The 22,479-nt window shown below is 47.9% G+C and overlaps 1 protein-coding gene across 1 annotated transcript in view; it reads left to right on the top strand.

Annotated features, from left to right (window-relative positions):
• Nucleotides 1-22,479, top strand: part of LOC123764807 (Golgi resident protein GCP60) — a 171,223-nt gene that overhangs the window by 88,869 nt on the left and 59,875 nt on the right. The window contains exon 7 of the mRNA XM_045752979.2: nt 2,927-3,023. Coding sequence (XP_045608935.1) covers nt 2,927-3,023 — 97 coding nt within the window. The remainder of the gene's footprint in view (nt 1-2,926; nt 3,024-22,479) is intronic.

Here is a 22,479-nt window from a genome sequence, read left to right as displayed (position 1 = left end):
GATCCACCCAGCAGTTCTTCAGCCGATATGATTCTGGCATGGTCGTGTGGCTCCAGCTCCAGTTTCTTTTTGTTGTGCTGTGCCTTGTGTCCAGTACTGCTCTTACGGTGGCATGCGAGCTGGGAGTATTATTCACAGGTACTCGGGCTGCGTGTGCTTAGGGTTCCCTTCCCTGAGTGACATGGGCGTAAGTACCGCCCATGGGGCTTGGAGTTATCTTCCACAAATCACCTTGGGTCTACCTCTGTTGGTCTTTTGCTGCTCGGTGATTGACTGCCTCAAGTGTGTTGGGGGGTTTTCCCTCTTGTTACCTTGGGGTAAGAGGTAGTTTTTGCATTGGTAGGGGCGCAGGGTATTGTGCAGCTAGTTTTCACCTATAACAGTGGCCGGCTCTGTTCCTCCTGGCTCCTGGGTACATTGTCCTCTTGCAGAATTTTTCTTTTACAGTATTTTTGTTTTTGCCTGGTGGTGGGGGGGGTCTGCCTTGGTGTTCCTTGGCCCCTGTTATACTATATTAGGGTTTTGACCTCTGTTGTTTGGTGGTACCCCCTGCTTGGACCCCGTGAGTGAACACATCTTGGGTGAGTGGACACGTCTCGGGGGTTCAGCTTTAGCAGTTTGTTTGGTACTCTTGGGCGCCGGTTAGTAGTAGCCTGCCTGGGCTTACCCTTAGCGATACCATTCTAGGGGCCCTGGGAAGCCCTGCAGGGGCGCACGGGGTCCAATAGATGCAACTTCTGGGGCCCCCCTCCTGCCTTGTGCGAGTTTGAGGGTTGCTCTGTCCCTTTGTCTCAGGGCGACGCTTATTGTTTTTGCCTCCGTCATGCTGCCTGTTAGGTTGGTGACACCTTCGACTCAGAGTCCTGCGAGCATTGTTGCTTGTTTGTGACTCAATTCATCCAATCTACTGATGACATTATTCGGGTGCAGGTGGCTCGGGAATTGCATGCTAGGTATAGGTTGCTGCAATGTGCTAAGTTGGAATCTTCCCCAGATGCTCCGAGGCTGCCCCGCTTTGCCTATATGGACCTGGACTTGGGGGTGTTGGTCACTTTGGCCTTGGTTCAGTGGGTTCACCCACTTGTTCTTCCCCTGCTGTGGTTCATTCTGGTACCCCCCCCTGCTTTCGATTCTGAAACGTCTGAGGGCTTTGGAATTGGGGCAAGGTTTAGAGATTTCTGAGACTCAGGCAGTTTTGGGGGCTGCCCCTTCCGGGGTGACGACGGAGGCATTCGAGTCAGTTCCTCTAGCCGTAGCACAGTGGTTTGACCAGTGGGTTGCGGCTCTCCGCCTTTATTTGTGCACCACGGCTTTTGTGGCCGGGGATGCGCTTCTGGTTGATCCAGTTTCCTTTCTTCCCTGTTCTCGGGTTTGGGTCTCGCTGGTCGTCCGCAGGGTTTTTCGGTCCAGCCAGCCTGCAGTCTATTCCCGTGCCCATGACGTTCGTAAGTTTGCTGCGCTTGCTGCCGTTTTCGGTACCATGTCCTGAGCAGATGTTCGGGCACGGAGTTTTTGGCGGTCAAACAGGGTCCTGGCTGCACGCTACCTTGTTAATGTTCCTAGGCCTAGACGGCTCTGTGTCGCTTTGGGTTGGCGGTTGCAGCCTGTTATCTCGACTTTGAGTTGCGGTTCGAGCACTGACCGCCTCTCGGGTAAGTCCTCTATGGTTTTCATCTTTCGTGAAGTAGCTCCGGGGAGCCAAAAGGGTTCCCCTCCAGAAAACCAGCGTTGAATGTAATGAAAAGCCATTATCTGGGGGAGTCCTGGAGGCTCCCCGGCAACCCTCCCTCTTTCTGGTTGGCGTTTTTTTGCGTGTTTCTGATATCCAGCCGAAGAACTGGTGGGTGGATCGTTGGTGTGGGGGTTTGGGGCTCCCCCTTCCCCCTCCTGGGGAGGGGGGAGCTGCGCAGACATGCGGCACAATTCGTGTTACGTCATGCTCATTTTTATTTGGGGAATTCTGTCCACTAGTTTGTCTATTTTAGTCGTTTTAACCAGAATAGCGGTTTGTTTTTAGGGGCTTACCTTTCTGGGTGACTGTCCCTGTCGATGGCAGATATAGAATGCTCCAAATCCTATGTGCATTTCTATAGGCCATTGCTTCTCGTGCCTCTCTGAGGGGGCCAGGTTCTGGCCGGGGTCCTCGGTAGGTCTAGAACTTCATTCACGCTGACTGATGTCAAAGTTTAGGGATATACATATCAGCCTGGATAGCTCCGGGAAGCCTCCGGCACTCACCCAGAAAATGGCGTTTCATTACATTCAACGCTGATTGTTTGTGAGGCACTGGAGCAATTAACTCATCATTAATTTTCCCTTCCTAGGGATTATGTTCTGTGGCTGTTCTCAGTCCCATTGAGTACCCCTTTGGTGTTTTTTCCTTGGTACTTGCTGCCTGGCAAGCTCCACCCAATTCAGTCCATAGAATTGGGTGGATTGTGTGCCATAAATAAGCGCACAATTTGTGTGTGTAATTTGGTGTCTTGTACTAGGCTCCAATGTACACCCATGCTTGCCATAAATAAGCCATTCGAAAAAGAAATATATAGTTAGGTAAATATGAAAGAAAAGATTGACATGGTAAATTAAACAACTGGAGGTTTAATGGCTCTGTGCCAAATATATATATATCATAAATATATATATGAAAGCAAATACATTAAAAAATATGGAGCCAATTTGTAATGAAAAGATATCACTGAGTGTAGACACATGTGCTGAAGTGCTTGCTGGAAGATGCCTTAGAAATGGACACAGCATTGAAATTGTTTTGTATAAACTTGTACCAGATATAGATTCATTATTACAAATTATTATTATTAAAATTTGTATTGTTACTTGAGCTTCCAATACAGGTGAAAATGCAATGAAGGAAACATGTAGATTTATCTAGCATTAATGAGTTTCAAAATATTTTCATCTTCAGCCTGGCCATGAAAGTCTGACAGATGGGGGAGAGGAAAGTCCCGTTCCTGCAGAAAATGGTCGTGAGTCTGATGGCGGTGAGGACTCTGAGGATGAAGGTAAAACACAGCTGAAGTTCTCTGCTTTGAATTCTATGCTCAGTACTGAGCACTTTTCATGCTTTCTTTCTTTCTTTCTTTCTTTCTTTCTTTCTTTCTTTCTTCTTTCTTTTTTCTTTCTTTCTTTCTTTCTTCTTTCTTTCTTTCTTTCTTTCTTTCTTTCTTTCTTTCTTTCTTTCTTTCTTTCTTTCTTTCTTCTGTCTGTCTGTCTGTCTGTCTGTCTGTCTGTCTGTGTCGTCTGTCTGTCTGTCTGTCTGTCTGTCTGTCTGTCTGTCTGTCTGTCTGTCTCTTTCTTTCTTTCTTTCTTTCTTTCTTTCTTTTTCTTTCTTTCTGTCTTTCTTTCTTTTCTTTCTTTCTTTTTTTTTTTTTCTTTCTTTTTCTTTCTTTCTTTTTCTTTCTTTTTTCTTTCTTTCTTTCTTTCTTTCTTTCTTTCTTTCTTTTCTTTCTTTCTTTTTCTTTCTTTCTTTTTCTTTCTTTTTCTTTCTTTCTTTTTCTTTCTTTCTTTCTTTTTCTTTCTTTCTTTTTCTTTCTTTCTTTCTTTCTTTCTTTTTCTTTCTTTCTTTCTTTCTTTCTTTCTTTTTCTTTCTTTCTTTTTCTTTCTTTCTTTTTCTTTCTTTTTCTTTCTTTCTTTTTTTTCTTTCTTTCTTTCTTTTTCTTTCTTTCTTTCTTTCTTCTTTCTTTCTTTTCTTTCTTTCTTTCTTCTTTCTTTCTTTCTTTCTTCTTTCTTTCTTTCTTTCTTTCTTTCTTTCTTTCTTTCTTTCTTTCTTTCTTTCTTTCTTTCTTTCTTTCTTTCTTTCTTTCTTTCTTTCTTTTTTCTTTCTTTCTTTCTTTCACAGCCCATTGAATTAAGGGATAGCCTTATTTTTCTTGTGAACTTTCCTCGCTAGTGGGATGAACTGTTCTGTGGCACCTACTCATTTATGGGCCATGAGTTCAATTGTCTTGTTCATCAAATTGCCCTCTAATTCATTCTTCTATTAAACCTCTGGGTTTGGGCTTATTAACCACTTAACTGCGCCAGCCGAGTATTCTCGGTCAGCGGGAAACTGCGCCAACCGAGAAAACACTTTTTGATTTTTCCGTACCCATTCTAAATGTGTGCAAGGTTGGTTGTGTACGAAATGGACTCTTAGGACCTCCAGTGAGAGGCAGCCATCTTGGAAAAATTCCCAGAATGCCCTAGGGCTGCTGGCTGGGTTAGTACTGAATGAGCAACCATGGGTGCAGAACGCGCCTCTGGCTCCCAAACACCTGTCTGACGCGTGTTGAAGATAAAGCTCTTTCGGTGAAATTCAAACCTTATTGTTTGAAGAACATAAGGGTCATAATATTGGTGAAGCTAGGCGCAATAAGGACCTAACACAAAGGTCGAATGCAAGTGATACAACACCTATGAGGACGAGAGCGGGAACGGGAGCCGGTTGGCCGAGCAGACAGCACACTGGACTTGTGATCCTGTGGTCCCGAGTTCGATCCTGGGCACCGGCGAGAAACAATGGGCAGAGTTTCTTTCACCCTATGCCCCTGTTACCTAGCAGTAAAATAGGTACCTGGGTGTTAGTCAGCTGTCACGGGCTGCTTCCTGGGGTGGAGGCCTGGTCGAGGACCGGGCTGCGGGGACACTAAAGCCCCGAAATCATCTCAAGATAACCTCAAGATAACGATACAGCAAGCGTATCCAGTTGTAGCTCTGAGCGTCACCCCTACAATCCTATGCTATCTCCAATTTATTTAGATGATACATAGATGAATCATTTTTTGCATTCAGTGATGATGCATCTGATACAAGCAGCTTAGATGAACAGTGTTAGCGGCTTCCATGGTGGTGTTTTCCATAGATATTTTCAAGAATACCTGAATCTCTTCCAGACTGACGGACACTCTTTGAGGCAAGCTGAATCTCTTCCTGTGTGGGACCATACAAAGCGATCTTTTCAAGACTACCTTACAAATTGATCTTTTCCTATAATCTTTTCAATACTACCTAATGCTATACAAGCTTGGCTACATAAAACCTTCAAGTACTAAAGCCAAGGGTGTATGTGAGTGTGTTATGTGAAAGCACACAAAATGAAGAAATGGGAAGCGAAAATTTATCAGTACCTGGTGCAACGAGAGCGAAGTTGCACTGTGCACCATGGACTACTTCGTTGATTATTACTCACTTCCGAAGTACTGAGTGTGTAATACAGTGTGTTACTGTGTAAATAGTGTGTGAAACTGTATATATTGTCATTTTAGTGACTTTTTAACAAGTAATATTGCGACAATAAACATTTATTGTGGACACATTACTGACACATGTATCACAGTTCCATAGACCAGTTATGAACGTTCTACTGTATACATATTGTAAAGGACAAAAATATGTATCATATACGAAAAAAACAACAAATAAAACCACATTGGAATACATAGAACAAATAATTGAAAATATATTTGTGGCAACACCCGGTGCTTGAATGGCCCATGTGACCATGTCTGGCCCTGATGACATCACAGCGCACCTTGTCCACGTCCCCCCACAGCCAAAGTATGGGGAATTTGGTATTTATTTTTACATAGACATGTTCAGGGAAGTGAATTTAAAATTTTATGAAGAAAAAATAATTTTTTGGGAACACTTTATTTCATGCGCAAAAGGGGAACTTCACAATAAACTCGGTGCAGCACGGTGGTTAAACTTCCTCCTATTAAACTTCCAAAGGTTAAACTCGCCTTTGCCTGCTTGTAGTCCCTTTGTTGGTATTCTCAAGCATTCCTCAACCAATTTCTAGGTGTGTACTACCCCCTCTCGTTTAGCTTAACTATGTAATCAAACCATGAAATGCAATGGTCACTGGCACCTAGGGGCAACTCTTATATCTTCTTGATATCTGACTCATTTTGGGCAAGCACCAAGTCTAGTGTTGCTGGTAAGTCCTCTGCCTCTCATTGGTTCTGTGATATGTTGCCTCAAAGAGTTATTGTCTGAAGTGCAGCAATTTTACTGTCAAGGTTTCATCACTCCAGTGGGTGTTCTTTATTACCCATTTCCATATCCCTGTAGTTAAAATTGCCAACAGGCAATTTTATATTATAATCTTATTACAATCTTAACTCCTGCTTCCCTTGACCCCCTTTTCCATCACCTTTGGGCAGTTTTCATTGTTTGTGCCAATGGGCCTTCTGGTTTTAGTGGGAGAGTGTTAATGACCCTTTCCACTATTGTCTTTGTCTCCACAGATGCCATAATCAGTATATAGTGGTATGGGTTAGGTACCTCTGATATTGTGTATAGGAAGTGTTGGAAGATGAATAGATTGTCTAAAATGGGGGATTAATTATTTGTTTGGAATTTCAATTTGTTTCTTGCTTTAAATACATTTAATTCTGGTAATAAATTAAATAGAGCTTTCAAAATAAAAATTCTCTGCTTTAGGGCCTTATCATAGGATAATGTGTTTTCATGTATACTGGGTAATAATTTTCAGCAATATTTTTGTATTTCAGATTCGTGCCAAAATATTGCACCTGCTTCCATGTGGACAAGACGAGATATCAAGACTTCAAAGAGTCCATTAGGCATGAGGGTGGTGACTCGGTTATTAAATTGGTCATGGAGAGACTGTGACAGTAAGTTTGTTCGAAATCATTAGTTTTCTGTGGGGGAGTCTCTTCGGCTCCCTTGGAGCTATTGGTTATCTTGAGATTCTTCTTGAGATGATTTCGGGGCTTTAGTGTCCCCGCGGCCCGGTCCTCGACCAGGCCTCCACCCCCAGGAAGCAGCCCGTGACAGCTGACTAACTCCCAGGTACCTATTTACTGCTAGGTAACAGGGGCATTTAGGGTGAAAGAAACTTTGCCCATTTGTTTCTGCCTCGTGCGGGAATCGAACCCGCGCCACAGAATTACGAGTCCTGCGCGCTATCCACCAGGCTACGAGGCCCTATTGGGCTAATATGTGATACATTAGACCAGGGCATTAGTCAATGGAGATCAGCCTACCGGGCACCACAAGCCAGAACCTGACCCCCTCAAAGAGGCACAGGGAGCACTGACCCTGGGGGAAAAAAACCCGGAGGTTTGGGGTTTTCCTTATCTGCCATCGACCAGGGTTAGGTACCCAGAAAGAGAGGCATAGGAAAACAGACTCCACATGGTAAGAAAATTTCAACCGAAAAACGATCATAGAGGCAGAACTCCCTCAATTTCCAAGGAAACAAGCAAACATTACACCTCGCTGCTGTGCCGCTTGTCAGAGTTATCTTCCCCGGTGCTTTCAGGACGCTATTTTTGTAGGATTTTTGCTGCTTGGCCTTTACCCTGCCCTTGGGGCCAGCTGGGGTTTTGTGGTTCTTGTTTGGCCTTGGGTAGGGAGTGGTAGTGTTGCTGGTTGGGGCAACGGTGTTACACAGCCAGCTTACCTATGCAGTGACCGGTTCCTGTTTCCTCCGGAGATGTGGTACTTTTGCGTTTTTTCTTTTACTTTTTGTTTGCCTGGTGGGAGTCTGCCTGGTGTGGCTATAGGTCCACTTATAATATTTTGGTGGTCTTTTACTTGGCCCCCGTATGGGTTTCAGTGATTTGATCATCCCCCTTGTTAGCTTTGGGTCTAACAGGGTAGCAACACCTTGCCCGGGCTTCCTATAGCAGTCATCCTACGTGCCCTGGAAAACCCTGTCAGGGCTTGGTGGACCTATGGATGTGTCTTCCAAGTTCCAGCCCACCTCGTGTGGGTTTGAAGATTGCTGTGCGCCCTTGTCTCAGGGTGACAGTCACCACTTTTGCTTGATGCGGGTGTATCACCATCTCTATGGTGATCAGGTGGCTTCGTTGATGGTGTCCCACCTGCGAGCTTCGTCTCAGCGACAGTATGATGTTCCTAGTGTTTCTATTCACCATTTTCTTGCTCTTCGTAGGTTATCTTCTCTCTCGCATCGGGTTGTCTTGTCCTTTCTTGGGTTTCAGGACTGTTATTTGATGCTTCTTACTGTCTCCTCGTATCGTGTGGCGCTGGTGGAGCCGCTCTGGCTTGTGTTCGGGGTGGACGTCACATCCGCCCCATTCCATACGCTTTCTCGTGTTTTGTTTCACCTCCTGCTTGCTCATGCGTCGCCTGAGCCTTCATGGTCCTTGATCAGGGTGCCTTCTTATCTTCTTCTCCTCAGTTTGTGGTAGCCCCTTCGGTTCAAGATTGTTTTTCTTAGGCCATATTTTGTTGGCATGGGCATCTGTGGGTCGGGTCGGGGAGCTTCCGGCTCTCTTCCGATGCAGGGGTTTCCGCTCTTTTGGTACTGGTGGTAGGCCTGTACATTTGCAGCCTTTCTGTGTCCTGGCGACGGTCGAGACGGCTGCTTTCCGGGGGGTCCTTGGGTTATTGATGCTTGGTTCGGATGGGGGTGCTTCATGTGTTGTCCGGTTGCGGCTCTTTGCCGTTACCTGCGTACTGTGACTGGGGATGCGCTTTGGGTTGATCCGGTTCCCCTCGTTCCCTGTTTCAGGGCTCGGGTGTCCCAGGTCATCCGCAGAGTTTTTAAATCTACCAGCCTGCAGTCTATCCTTGAGCCCAAGCTGTTCGGATGTTTGCAGCTTTCGCTGCCATGTTGGTGAAGTCTAGGGCTCACTTTGGGCATGAAGATTTGGGGGTCGTACAGGTTCCTGGCTGCCCGTTCTTTGTGCATGTGTCTGCTCCTGTGCGTTCTTGTGTTGCCTTGGGTCGCAGGTTGCAGCCTGTTGTCTTGGCTTCGCGTTGCGGAGTTTGTGGTGGCCGCCTCCCGGGTCAGCCCTTTCTTTTCCTTCTCTTTGGGTATGAAGCTCCAGGGAGCCATAGGGGCTTCCACAGAAAACCAGCATTGAATGTAGTGAAACACCATTTTCTGGGTGAACCCCGGAGGCTCCCTGGCAACCCTCCTTTCCACCGGTCGGCGGTTTTTTCGCGTTGGTTGAAGCTTAACTTCCAAACTGATGCTAGGCAGCCAGTGTGGTGAAGTCCGGCCCCCCCTTCCCCTCTCGGGGCGAGGAGGGCTGCACGGACGATCGGCGCCTCAGTAAAGTGTGATGTTTGCTTGTTTGCTTGTTTCCTTGGGATTGTAGGGAGTTTCTACCTCTCTGTTCGGTGTTCTGTTTTAGTTTTTTACCATGTGGGGTTTGTTTTGTTATGCCTTCCTTTCTGGGAGCTTAACCTCAGTCGATGGCATATAAGGAAAACCCCAACCACAAGGGAGCCGGTCGGCCGAGCAAGGGAGCCGGTCAGCCGAGCGGACAGCACACTGGACTTGTGATCCTGTGGTCCCGGGTTCGATCCTGGGCGCCGGCGAGAAACAATGGGCAGAGTTTCTTTCATCCTATGCCCCTGTTACCTAGCAGTAAAATAGGTACCTGGGTGTTAGCCAGCTGTCACGTGCTGCTTCCTGGGGGTGGAGGCCTGGTCGAGGACCGGGCCGCGGGGACACTAAAAAGCCCCGAAATCATCTCAAGATAACCTCAAGAAAGGGGTTTTCCAGGGCCATTGTTCCCTGAAACCTCTCTGAAGGGGATAGGTTCTTGCGCTGATCCCTGGTTGGTCTGAACTCCTTAGCTAATGTCCCAGTCTAATATAACATACGTTCGCCCAATTAGCTCCAGGGAGCCTCCGGGGCTCACCCAGAAAACGGCGTTTCATTACATTCAACGCTGGTTTTTTTTATAAATTTGTCTTAAAATCAATTTCTGAAAATATTTTGATTAAAGTTTCACAATGCTGAAGCCAATAAGTTGGAGATTTGTTTAACTTTTTTAAGTTATTTTACATAATTTGCATATTTTTCACTTAGCGGCCCCGTTTTGCGTGGTTTAAGGACTAAGCAGGTTCGGAAGGCACTTGCTGCTTACCTCCTGCGAGACCCGGATACTGCCTCTGTTATGGATCCGTTCCCTTTAAGTTAGGTTCTTCTTCCCTGTATTGGGTGTGTTTGGAAGTTCCGGAGTCTTCCTGGCTGGCAGACTGCCCATTCCTTTTGTAGGGGGCATGGCATGGATTCTGTCGGACCCGCACACTCGAATGGCGAGAAACTTCTACCGCCCTACAGGTTTACCGGGGGAGGGGGGGGGGGGGTGCCCTAATAGGGCATCTTATTTGAACATCATATTTGAGCACCTTTATGCGTACTTGTTCGCCTCTGTGCTTCCTCAGTATGTTGGTCTTGTGCAGCTGTACATGCAAGTTCTCACTCTTTCGGCATCTTTGGCTGCTTAGGACTGGCAACCAAAGCAAAATCTTTTAGCAACCAAAGATCGGTCTACTCCTCTTCTCTTCGCGTCTGGTCTCTTTTGATGTGGGTGTATCACCACTTGTATGGTGATCAGGTGGCTTCATTGGTATTGTCCCATTGATGCAGCCATTTCTTTCTTTTCTGTCAAAGAGCAAGACAGCAGGCTTCCGGAGGGGCACTTGGGTTACCTCGGCTTCTGTGGCCGGGAACGCGCTTTAGGTTGATCCGATTTTCCTGGTTCCCTGTTCCAGGGTTCTGTTCTCTCAGGTTGTCGGCAGGGTTATTAGGTCTAGCCAGCCTGCAGTCTATCCTCGTGCCCATGACATTTGTAAGTATGCTGCTTTGGCTGCCATGTGTGGTAACATGTCTTTGGCTGATATATGAGCGCGAAGGTTTTTGAGGTCGAACAGGGTCCTGGCCGCCTGTTATTTGGTAAATGTTCCGGGGTCCCAGTTGTTCATGTGTGGCTTTGGGTTGCAGGTTGCAGCCAGTTGTTTCACCTTCTAGTTAATGTGCGCCTTGCAGCCGCCTCCCAGGCAAGTCCCTCTTTTACTTGTCTTTGGTTATGTAGCTCCTGGGAGCAAGAGGGGCTTCCCACAGAAAACCAGTGTTGAATGTAATGAAATGCCATTTTCTAGGTGAGACCCTGAGGCTTCCTGGAGCACTCCCTCCCTCCCTCTCCCCCTCAGGTCGGCGGTTTTGTTTTCGATGCTCAGCCTCCGAACTGAGGTGTGAGTAGCTATTGCAGGATCCGGGGTTCCCCCTCCTCCCCCTCCCGGGAAGGGGAGGGGCTGCACGGACAAGCGAGGGCTGTCAGCAACAGCCGCGGACTTGTTTGTGACATTTGCTTGTTTCCATAACTTTTAGGGGGGGTTCTGCTTCTCTGTTTGGTTTTCGGTTGCAATTTCTTGCCAAGTGGGGTTTGTTTTGTTATGCCTACCTTTCTAGGTGCCTAACCCCGGGCAGTGGCAAACATGTAATGCTCCCAAACACATGGGGGTTTCCATTGCTCCCTGTGCCTCTCTGAAGGGGGCCAGGTTCTGGCTTGTGGTCCCCGGTAGGCAGAACTCCACTGACTGAGGCCCCAGACTAATATAGCGTATATCAGTCCGATAGCTCCAGGGAGCCTCTGAGGCTCGCCCAGAAAATGGCATTTCATTACATTCAACCCTTGTTTTCTGGGGGTAGCCCCGTCAGCTCCCCGGAGCTATCCAGGCTGATATGCTAATGTCAGACTTTGTCATTAGTCATGTGTATGGAGTTCTGTGGGCCTACCGGGGACCACAAGCCAGAAACCTGGCCCCCCTCACAGAGGCACGAGGAGCAATAGCCTCGGGGGCCATTGGCAGACATAGAATGCTTCCAACCCCATGTGGTTGGAAGCATTCTATGTCTGCCATCGACCGGGTTAGACACGTAGAAAGGTAAGCGTCCCAAAACAAACCCTGATTCTGGTGAAAATTGCTACAAAAAGCTGAACAAGTGGATAGAACTCCCCAAACAGAAACGAGCAAATGAGTATCAGCGCGCCACCGTCTGTGCAGCTCCCCCCTCCCCGGGAGGGGAAAGGGGGATCCCCAGACCCGCGCCGGCCATCCACACCTCAGTTCTGAGGCTGATGCTATAGGCAACGGTCGTGTGCTCTGGCTCCACTGGTTGTTTCAGGACTGTGGCTTGTGTGTGGTGACTGTATTTTAGGTGGTGCACGAGCCAGGAGATATTCTTCAGTACTTGGGCTACATGCACCTAGGGCTTCCTTCCCTAGGTGCCCATTAAGTACTGCCCTTGAGGCTTGGGGCCACCTTCCACAAGTTCTTTAGGGTCTGCCTCTGCTAGGCCATTTACTGCTTGGTTTTCGGCCGCCCTTTGTGTCCCAGGGTGTTTTGTCTCCCTTGTTTACCTTAGGGTAATGGGCAGTTTGCACATATACTGGGCGCAGGGGTACTGCGCAGCTTGTTTTCACCATTCATAGCGGTACGCGTGGGTCCGATGGATGTGACCCCCGGAGTCCCACCTCGCTTTGTGTGAGTTCGAGGGCTGCTCTGTCCCCCTTGTCTCAGGGTGACTCTCATTGTTTTTGTCTCCGTCACGCTGCCTGTTGGGTCGGCGATACCTTTGAGCCAGAGTCCTACGAGTTTTGTTGCTTGCTGGTGACTCAATTTACCCAATCTGGTGATGACGTTCTTTGGGTACAGGCAGCGCAAGCGTTGCACGTTAGGTTTAGGTTGTTGCAATGCACCAGGTTGGTTGCTACGCCATTTTGCTTATAGGGACCCGGACTTGGGGGTGATGGTCACTTCAGCCTTGGTTTCGTCTGCGCCCCCTCGTCCTTCCCCCTCCTGTGGTTCGGTTTGGTCCCCCGCCCCGCTTCCGGCTCCGAAACGTCTGAGGGTTTCAGAGTTACCCGAAGCCTCTGGGTCTGACCAGCGGGTCCCCTTCCATCCGGTTTTTACGGCTGTGCCTGTTTTTTCTTTTGAGGCCGGAGCTTTGGGAGATGACTCGGGTCCGGATGCGACTAATCCCCGTGGCTAGGGAGGGGGTGACTTGCGGGCCTTGGGCCCCGTTGGGTCCCTGCCTGGGTTTTTCAGCCCTCTGGGTGGGGCTTACTGTTACATAGAGAGGGGTTTTCATTTCCCCCCCCCCCTGTGTATGAGTTAGATTTGGTGTCTGTCCCTCCCCGGGTTTGGTTCTGTGTCCCTTCGGGTGCTTCAGTCCCGTCTTTCCGGAGGTTTTCGACTTCCCGCGTCCATCCTGGTGTGATGCATGCAGCTTACCGTCTGCGTGACCCGGATTACATCTCTATCATGGATCCGTCTTCGTTCAGGTCTGGGTCTTTGTTTCCCTACCAAATCCAGTATGAGGTTCTGGAGTCGTCCTGGCTGGCGAACTGTCCTGTTTTTGGTTTGGTGGCGTGGCATTTCTTCTGTCGTTCCCGCACGCTTGAGTGGCGTGAGGCATTGATGGTGGTCCAGTCTTTGGGGGCGATTTTGAGCACCTCAATGAGTGTTTGTTTGCTCCTGCCCTTCCTCGGGATGTAGGCGTTATGCAGCTCCATGTGCAGGTCCCTTCCCTTTCGGCTGCGCAGGTTGCTGAGGACTTGCTCACTTGTGGCCTCTTGGCTTCGGCTTTGCGTTTCTTTTCCCTCCTTGAGCTGTCTTCGGACTTTCTTGGGGAGGATGTGGAGGCGCTTGGGGCCGTTCCTGGGTCCGGTGTCTTGGGCTCAGCAGCTCGCTCGTCGTCTGCCTTGTTGAAGCTGTTTGCGCCGGTCCTGCGGGATGCGGTGTTACTGTTTTATGCCTCACAGTTGCGTGACGGTAGGCGGTACTTGCTTCCTCCCTGGAATCTGCCTGGGCCCTGGCTCTTAGGTTGTCTTCACCCTTCTGCCCCCTTTCTGTTTGTGGATTCAGTTGTGGCGGAGCAACTGTAAGCGGCTTCGGCTAGTTGTCGCCCCATGTATAATTTGTTGGTTCACTCAGGTTTGGTTTGTTGGTTTGTTGTTGGTCCACTCAGCTGTTAGGCCCCATAACCTCACAATAACCTTTGGGGGGGGGGTTCCCGGAGGGGTCGTGCCAGGGCTCGGGGTTCAGCTGTATGGGGTAGGCCACTGGTGCCAGTTTCGAGGCCGGTGCCTCCTTCGGTATCGCCTTCGTCTGGTCGGTGTGGTGTTCCCTCTATGTGGGGCTCGGGTTCTCGTAAGGAGCGCTGGCCCTTTCGCAGTTCGTCCCATTGATGGGGCGATGGGGGGGTGGGAGGCCTACTCTGTTTGCTCACGCCTGGTTTGACGATTTGTGGGCTTATCAGGTTGTTTCCGAAGGTCTGCAGTGGCGTTGGGTGGCTCCTCCTTTTTCTGGAGGCTCGGGACTGATGGGAGAGGCCTCCTCCCCTGCACTCTGTCAGGTCATCTTGGAGTGGGTTCGCTAGGGTGTGGTCAAAACGACGACGTCCTGCAGGTGGGTTTCCCGCCTGATTCCAGCTCAGCAGACCTGAGGTTCATTCTGGACTTGTCCCGTCTGAACCTCTGGGTTCATTGCCCCTCCTTTCGGATGACTACGCTGTCCCTAGTGGCTTCTGTTGGAGCTGGGTGCTTGGATGGTGTCCCTGGACCTCCGAGACGCGTATTGGCACATCCCGATTCATCCGGGGTTCAGGGACTGGCTTGGTTATGTTGTGGGGCATCAGAGTTAGTGCTTTCGTTGTCTCCCGTTCGGGTTGAACCTGGCACCTCGCATTTTCACACGCTTTATGCGGGTCGTGGTGGCCTGTCTGCGTCTTTCAGGTGTTCAGGTGTTGGCCTACCTTGACGACTGGCTGGTCTGAGTTCCCAGCCGGTCCGCGTATCTGCAAGCCAGAAGTTTGGTACTTTCCCAGCTTGCCAGGTTCAGGTTCTTAGTGAACTGGAGGAAGTCCCATCTGGTCCCTTTCCAGGTTTGGACTTGGCTGGGTCTTGTTTGGGACTCGCGGACCGCTTCCTTGTCTCTCCCTCCGGAGTCTTTCCTTCGCCTGCGGTCCCACCTTTGCTGTTTTCTGAAGGGCTCCCGGGTCACTTGGTGGTTGCTCAAGAGTCTGTGCGGGAGCCTCAACTTTGTGATGTTGGTCTACCTGCCGGGACGGGTTTGGCTGTGTTGCCTGTTCCGGTTCCTTCAGAGACGTTCCTTCAGCCTCTCTTGTGATCGCTGGGTTCGACCCCCGGGGGGCCTTGCGTCGGTTGCTGCATCGCCGGCTTCCTCTTCGGGTTTTTCGGGGTTCAGTGCTATGGCGCCCACCCGAGCCCTCACTTGGAGTGTTCATGGACCCATCATCTCTCGGCTGGGGCTTTGTGACCAGTGCTCTCCAGGCCGGTCAGGGGTGATGGGGTCCGTCCTTCCGTCGAGCCCAGAGCACAGTGCGGGAGTTTGCGGCAGTTTGGTTTGAGCTTCGCAGGGTTCTGGTCACCCATGGATCAACGATCCGGTTCCATTCAGACTGCTCCCTGGTGGTTCATTGCCTGAACCGAGGAGGTTCGATGAGGTCCCTGGCTCTTTGGTACTGGTTGCTTCAGGTGACTCGTCTGCTGAGTTCCCGGGGTTTGGCTCTCCTGGCAGTTCACGTTCAGGGGGTGTCCAACGTCTTGGCAAACAGCCTGTCTCGGTTCATTCCCCTGTCCATGGAATGGACGGTTGACGCTGACTCGTTCAGTTGACTCTGCCAGATGTTCGGGCGCTCGGAGGTGGACCTCTTCGCGTTGGCGTGGTCGCGTCGCCTCCCGGTGTATGTGGCGCCCTTCCCTGACGGCGAGGTCATCAGGAGTGATGCCTTTTGGCAGGCCTGGTCGAGGTGGGGGTTCCTATACCTCTTACCCCCGGTTCTGCTGTTGCTCCAGGTCCTGACTCTCTTGGAGATTTACCAGAGGAGAGTAGTCCTTTTGGCCTTGATTTCAGGCGCTGCTTGCTCGGTGTCCGGACTCAGAGGTTTTCGTGCGGCTCCGCCTCTTTCAGCAGATCGGACTGGTGCATCACATTGCTAGTTTGATCTTCTCCTCGAGTCTACGCGTATGGTTATCTTGAGATGATTTCAGGGCTTTTAGTGTCCCCGCGGCCTGGTCCTCGACCAGGCCTCCACCCCCAGGAAGCAGCCCGTGACAGCTGACTAACACCCAGGTACCTATTTTACTGCCAGGTAACAGGGGCATAGGGTGAAAGAAACTCTGCCCATTGTTTCTCGCCGGCACCTGGGATTGAACCCAGGACCACAGGATCACAAGTCCAGCGTGCTGTCCACTCGGCCGACCTGCTCCCTTAGAGGTATTTTTTACTCGAGTCTATCATCATCTCTATGGCGATAGGTGGCTTCGTTGTTGGTGTCCCACCTGTGGGCTTCATGTAGGCGGCAGTATGAAGTCTCTTGGCGGTCCTTTCGTTTCTTTCTTCGTCTTTGTCGGTATACTTCGCTGTCGGTTAACGTCTGTCGGTTAACACTGTCTTGTCCTTTTTTTCTTGGTTGTTCCACGACCTTTGACTTGTGCAGAATACTGTCGCCTCCTATCATGCGGCGCTGACAGAGCCGCTGTAGCTTGCTTTCGGTATTGATGTCACTTCTGCTCCATTTCGCAAGCTGTCTCATGTGTTGTTTCACCTCCAGCCTGCTCATGCGCCGCTTGAGCCGTCCTGGTCGTTTGACAGGGTGCTCTCTCATCTCTCTTCTCGGTTTGTAGTGGCCCCTTCAGTTCCCAGACTGTTTCTCTAAAGCTCTTTTCTTGTTGGCATTGGCCTCTGGGGGGTCGGATCGGGGAGCTTCATGCTCTCCTCCGGTGCAGGGGTTTCTGCTCGTTTGGTCCTGGTGGTAGGTTTCTTCATTTGCAGCCGTCTCCTTCTTTTCTGGCAAAGAATGAGACTGCTGCTTTCCGGAGAGGTCCTTGGGTTGTTGATGCTTGGTTCGTCAGGCCAGGGGTGCATCATGTGTTGTGTCCGGTTGTGGCTCTTCGCTGTTATTTGCGCGCCACGGAATCTGTAGCCAGGGATGCTCTATGGATTGATCCTGTCTTCCTTCTTCCCTGTTTCAGGGTTCGAATCTCCCAGGTCGTCCACAGGGTTATTCGTTCTAGCCAGCCTGCGGTCTATCCCCGTGCCCATGACGTTCGCAAGTTTACTGCTCTTGCTGCTGTTTTTGGTAATATGTCCTGGGTTGATATTCGGGCACGGGGTTTTTGGAGGTCAAACAGGGTCTTGGCTGCGCGCTACTTGGTAAACGTTCTTGGGCCTAGTCGGGCCTGTATCGCTTTAGTTTTTCGAATGCATCCAGTTGTCTTGACTTCGAGTTGAGGAGTGAGCAGCAACTGCCTCTCAGGTGGGTCTCTCTAGTTTTCATCTGTGGGTAGGTAGCTCCGGGGAGCTGATGGAGCTTCCCCCAGAAAACCAGCATTGAATGTAATGAAATGGTATTTTCTAGGTGAGTCCCGGAGGCTCCCCTGCAACCCTCCCTCCCCCTCCCCCCCTCATCCCCCATCGGCGGTTTTTGCGTATTTTGATGTTCAGCCTCAGAACTGAGTTGTGGATGGCCGGTGCAGTGGTCTGAGATTCCCCCTTCCCCCTCCCGGGGAGGGGGGAGCTTCGCACACGGCGGCACAGTGACGTGTGATGTCATACTCGTTTGCTCGTTTCTGTTTGGCAAGTTCTATCTACTTGTTTGGCTTTTTGTAGCAATTTTCACCAGAATCAGGGTTTGTTTTGGGACGCTTACCTTTCTGGGTGCCTAACCCGGTCAATGGCAGACATAGAATGCTTCCCATTACATGGAGGTTTCTATAGGCCATTGCTCCTCGTGCCTCTGTGAGGAAGGCCAGGTTCTGGCTCGTGGTCCCTGGTAGGCCCACAGAACTCCATACACACGACTAATGGCAAAGTCTGACATTAGCATATGAGCCTGGATAGCTCCGGGGAGCCTCCAGGACTCCCCCAGAAAATGGCGTTTCATTGCATCCAACGCTGGTTTCTTGTCCTCCTTATATGCTTCTCTGCACTGCCTATTAACCCTTGTGTTGTTAAGGGTTTGGCCATTATCACCCACAGGCGCATAACAAAAAAAAATATATATTTTTTCTTCTAAACCTGTTAATTTGTGTTCTCTGATCATGGCAAAAATAATACAAAAATCGTAAGTGGCATATTTTGCCCGCTATAGGGCGGGAAAGTCTGGCAAAAAACAGGCGCTGACTCATCATGCGTCCCGTCCCAAGCGGTCTGCTCTGCCCCAGCTGTCAGGCAGGAGTGGCCACAAAGAGATACAGTGGTACCTCAAATAACGAATTTAATCCGTTCTGGTGCCATGTTCGTAATGTGAAACGAACCTCATACAAAACGAATGTCCCCATTTAACCACTGTGATGCGCTGTTGATTGTGAAATTCCCCCAGTGTGCACGACATCAAGTGTTCCCCCCAAAAAAACAATGTTCGTTGTAAAATGATAAATTACCATCCCTGAACATGTCTATGTAAAAATAATTACCAAATTCCACTTACTTTAGCTGTGAGGACGTGGACAAGATGTGCTGTGACGTTATCAGGGGCTGGTCGCCCGGTTGTGAAGCTCCGAGACACGGTCGCGCAGGCCATTCAAGCACCGCATGTTGCCACAAATGTATTTTCAAATATTTGTTCTATGTATTTCCAATGCGGTTTTATTTGTTTCTTTTATCGTATATGATGCATATTTGTGACCTTTACAATATGTATACAGTAGAATGTTCATAATGTTCCATAGAACTGTGATACATGTGTCGCCTGTCCACAAAAAATGTTTGTCACAATATTACGTGGTAAAAATTCACTAAAATTACAATATGTACAGTTTCATATACTATTTACACAGTAACACACTGTATTACACACTCAGTACTTTGGAGGTGTGTAATAATCAACAAAGTAGTCCATGGTACACAGCACGACGTTGCTCTCGTTGCGCCAGCTACAGATAGATTTTCGCTTCCTGTTTTATTGTTCTGTGTGCTTGCAAATAACGCACTCGCGTGCACCCTTGGCTTTAGTACTTGTAGGTGGGATGTAGCCAAGCTTGTAAAGCATAAGGTAGTATTGAAACGATTATAGGAAAAGCTCAAATTGTAAGGTAGTCTTGAAAAGATCGCTTTGTAAGGTCCCACACAGGAAGAGATTCGGCTAGCCTCAAAGAGTGTCCGTCAGTCAGGAAGAGATTCAGGTATTCTTGAAAATATCTATGGAAAACATCACCATGGAAGCTGCTAACACTGTTCATCTATGCTACTTGTATCAGATGCATCATCACTGAGCGCAGAAAACGATTCATCTATGTATCATCTATATAAATTGGAGATGGCAAAGGTGGGACTCAGAGCTACAACTGAATATGCTCGCTGTATCCTCCTCATAGGTGCTGTATCACTTGCATCCGACCGTTGTGTTAAGTCCTTATTGCGTCTAGCTTCACCAATATTATGACCCTTATGTTCTTCAAACAATAAGGTTTGAATTTCACCGACTGAGCGCAATCTTCCAACACCGTGTCGGACAGGTGTTTGGGAGCCAGAGGCATGTGTGCCACAAATGGTTGCTCGCGCAGTTCTAACCCAGCCAGCAGCCCTAGTCTTTCATATTTGTTATAACAAAAGGTTCGTTCAGTGTTTGTCAGGTAGGCTGCTCCATTATGACAATCTATCTTTGTTTCAAATGTTCCATTTGTTTTGTATTTGTCACTTACGTCTCAATAATGGAGCAGCCTACCCAACAAACACTGAACGAACCTTTATGGCATTTGTTCATTTTTAAAATTGTTTCAACTGTTTTTTTTATTTTTCATTTTTTATTTTTTTTATTTAAGAAACATGGAGCAGCCTACCTGCCGACCACTGAACGAACCTTTTGCTATAATACAAATGAAAAATAAATATTGAACACATTTGAAGAAAGGAAAATGTCATAATGGTTTGTTCAGTGTATGTAAGGTTGGCTGCTCCATTTTTGAGACGTAAATGACAAATGCAAAACAAATGGAACACATTTGAAACAAAGATTGTTATAATGGAGCAGCCTACCTCCCAAACACCGAACAAACCTTTTTGACATTTGTTGTATTTCAGAAATTTCATTTCTTTTTTTCTACAAAAATGTCAATGCTCTGCAACATCTCAGCAGTCACCCCTTTATATCCTAGCATCATTAACATCTTTAACCCTTGTATGGTGCCTGGCATGTGTCACTCACAGGTGCATACCAAAAAAAAAAAAATTATTTTTTCTTCTAAACCTGTTAATTTGTGTTCACTGATCATGGGAAAAATAATAACAAAATCGTAAGTGGCATATATTGCCCACTATAGGGCGGGGAAGTCTGGCAAAAAACAGGCGCTGACTCAGCATGCGTCCCAGAGGGTCTGTTGCTCGCCAGCTGTCAGGCCGGAGTTGCCACAAAGAGATACGTACCTAATTATTTCAATGTCTCTGATTGATTTTTCGTAGTTTTTTGTTGTAATATTATTCAATAATGTGTAGTGTGATATATTTATATAATAAAATGAGTGAATCATCGCTGTACTAAAAAATATGGTGTGCATATTGTTGATTCAATTATGTTCATCGAACAATGAACAAATACTTTGTCGGTTATTACACTATATATATACACTGGTTATATATAAGTATCTGCATGTTTTGTTCACCATAACGAACCACTAAGTTGGTATTATGAGTCAAAAAGCAATGAGGAGTGACTGCCACACACCAGCCAGCCACTCACTCCCTCAACACCTCACTCGCCCACATTCTCCTCCCCCACACTGTTTTTGCTTTTATTCACTATATACAGACGTTATATATAAGTATCTACATTCGTGTTCACCATAACGAACCACTAAGTTGGCATGCTGAGTGGCAGTGCCAGTTGCAGCCTGCCACTGGCTGCCACTCCCTCCTTCCCTCACCTCACCTGACTTGCCACCATTCTCCTCCCACCATACTGTTTTTGCTTTTATATACAGACGTTATATATAAGTTTTTACATGTTTTGTTCACCATAACTGTACATCTAAGCTTGTATGGTGAGTAAAGGCACAAAGACGTAGCTACTCACACAGTCAGCAGGTGGCGGCCGCCCTCAAGGCCAGACGCACTAATATTTCTCCTCCAACAATACTGTTTGTGGTGTTATTACGCTATATACACACATTATATATAAGTATCTACCTGTTTTATTCACCATACTTTTACAAGTAAACTGGTATGGTGCTCAAAGACCATAGTGGTCACCAGTAAACAACATAAGTCATGCAGACGACGCAACTCCCTCACCAAAATGGCGGCTCCCAACCTACTCCTATTGCTGTTTATACCCTCTATACACACGTTATATATAAGTATCTACATTTGTGTTCACCATAGCGAATCACTAAGCTGGTATGGTGAGTGCAGTCAATAAAAGGTGGCCACACACAGTCAGAAGACAACGCCACCACCCTCCCTTCCACAGCATTACTCCTCCCTCCATGGAGCACAGCGCTAAATATCACCACAATCCTGTTATTATCAGAACCCTGGTCAGTTTTATCACAGTCTGGAGTCTTCTGTAATAATATCATCGCTACATAATAGCATGAACAAGTATATTACTGCATTTTTAGGCAATGCTGTGGTCACAAGCTGAACAGCAGTGCTGTAAGCTCATGCTGCATGCGTTAGGCTTGATAGCTCATTCAATACTGAGGCCCCTAACACCCGGGAATTTGGCCCACGATTTTTTTTTTAAATGGCGTCTGTTTACAAGATGATGATAATGTTAAAGATTCGCTACCTGGAACAAAAAGTTCCAAGTAGCACGCGCTATGGTGAGCCCGTAGTGTTTACAAGAGCCCTGATGGTGTGGTGAACCCCGTGTATCCGCGGGCCATTTAAATCTTGCGTAGTACTCCAAAGCATCATATGATGCGATGCGCAACTTAAGGGTTAAACAAGAACAACATAATTTATGTGCATCGTTGGAGGCGTCTGAGAATGTGCAAGAAGCAGCGTGACCCCACCATGTGGTGTTGACGTTACTCAAACGAGCGTTCGCCATACGGGACGATTTGACGCCGATCGGGCCGTTTGTTACCCAAAATATTCGCCTTTTGGGGCGATCGTTATGCAAGGTACCACTGTAATTACCTAATTATTTCAATGTCTCCAATTGATTTTTCTTTGTTTTTTTTATTTTGCTGTAATAATATTCCATAATGTATAGTGTGATATATTTATATAAAAAATGTGTGAATCATCGCTATACTAAAATTATGGTGTGCATATTGTTGATTCAATTATGTTCATCAAGCAGTGAACAAATACTTGTCAGTTATTACACTATATACACAGGTTATATATAAGTATCTGCATGTTTTGTTCACCATAACGAACCACTAAGTTGGTATTATGAGTCAAAAAGCAACGAGGAGTGACCGCCACACACCAGCCAGCCACTCGCTGCCACTCACTCCCTCAACACCTCACTTGCCCACATTCTCCTCCCACCATACTGTTTTTGCTTTTATTCACTACATACTGATGTTATATATAAGTATCTACATGTTTTGTTCACCACAACTGTACAACTAAGCTGATATAGCTAGTTCAGGCACTAAGAGATGTCGCTACACACAGTCAGCTGGCGGCTACCTCCCTCACACATTCAAGGTCAGATGCACTAAAATTTCTTCCCCAACAATACTGTTTGTAGTATTATTACCCTTT

Source organism: Procambarus clarkii, chromosome 48 (genome assembly GCF_040958095.1).
Source record: "Procambarus clarkii isolate CNS0578487 chromosome 48, FALCON_Pclarkii_2.0, whole genome shotgun sequence".
Lineage (NCBI taxonomy): Eukaryota > Metazoa > Arthropoda > Malacostraca > Decapoda > Cambaridae > Procambarus > Procambarus clarkii.
The sequence above is the reverse complement of the archived record's forward strand: the minus strand, read 5'-3'. Positions and strand labels throughout refer to the sequence as shown.